At 46.8% G+C, this 754-nt stretch overlaps 1 protein-coding gene across 1 annotated transcript; it reads right to left on the reverse strand.

The window, feature by feature from the left end:
• Positions 1–22: 22 nt before the first annotated feature.
• Positions 23–190, reverse strand: PPTG_23255 (hypothetical protein; the record flags this gene model as incomplete). Its single annotated transcript, XM_008909466.1, has 1 exon — positions 23–190. A coding segment is annotated over one exon (168 nt), but the record flags the coding sequence as incomplete, so codon positions are not given.
• Positions 191–754: the final 564 nt, after the last annotated feature.

Below are 754 nucleotides of genomic sequence, written 5' to 3' on the forward strand. Positions count from 1 at the left end.
ATGGAGGCGTCAACCACGACACATCAGTGACAATGGTGTCTCCCAAAGGAGCACTGGTGGTACGGGTGCCTAGAGCGTCCGACGTAGCTGGCTTAGCGGGATCCAATTCAGCAACACCCGCGATCTGCACGGTTGCAGTCTCAACCACGAGAGAGTGCGCCTGAACACGTCCGGACCGCAAGCGTGGCATATCTGTAGCGTTTCCAGATTCACTTGATGCCGTCTTTACGCGTTTGAATGGCGGAGAGGCGACTTGGTAAGCTTCTCTAAAACTGGTACGTCGCTCGCGTCGGTTGTTGCGCCGCTTGAACGTATGTAACATACTCTACAACGCAGAGTAACAACATTGGGTTCGATTCGTAAGCAGCTTGGTGCCAGTAATGAGTTTAAGAAGTAAATAGATATACATCCTATCAAAAGATGGCTTCTCACCACCGTGCGGTATGAAGCTTGCCCGAGAGCCGAGGAATTGCGAAATGAAGCTTTGAACCAGGCCTCACGCGCGAGTTTCTCGCCAAGCAGACCTCGAAGATAGTCAACATCAATTCAAACGAAGTATATCTACATTAGGGGGAAGTTTAAAGCGATATAGTTGATACTTGGATGCGGTATTAAAGACGATTAAAATCATTTATTAAATTTCTTGATGAGACCACTTTTTGGGTGCTAATTATTTTCTGTTGCTCAGATACTGAATGACCTGTTGGTATTAAACTTGTAGGAAAAACTGTTGCTCACTCTGAATTGCTGTTGC

Source organism: Phytophthora parasitica (genome assembly GCF_000247585.1).
Source record: "Phytophthora parasitica INRA-310 unplaced genomic scaffold supercont2.33, whole genome shotgun sequence".
In the NCBI taxonomy this organism is placed as follows: domain Eukaryota; phylum Oomycota; class Peronosporomycetes; order Peronosporales; family Peronosporaceae; genus Phytophthora; species Phytophthora nicotianae.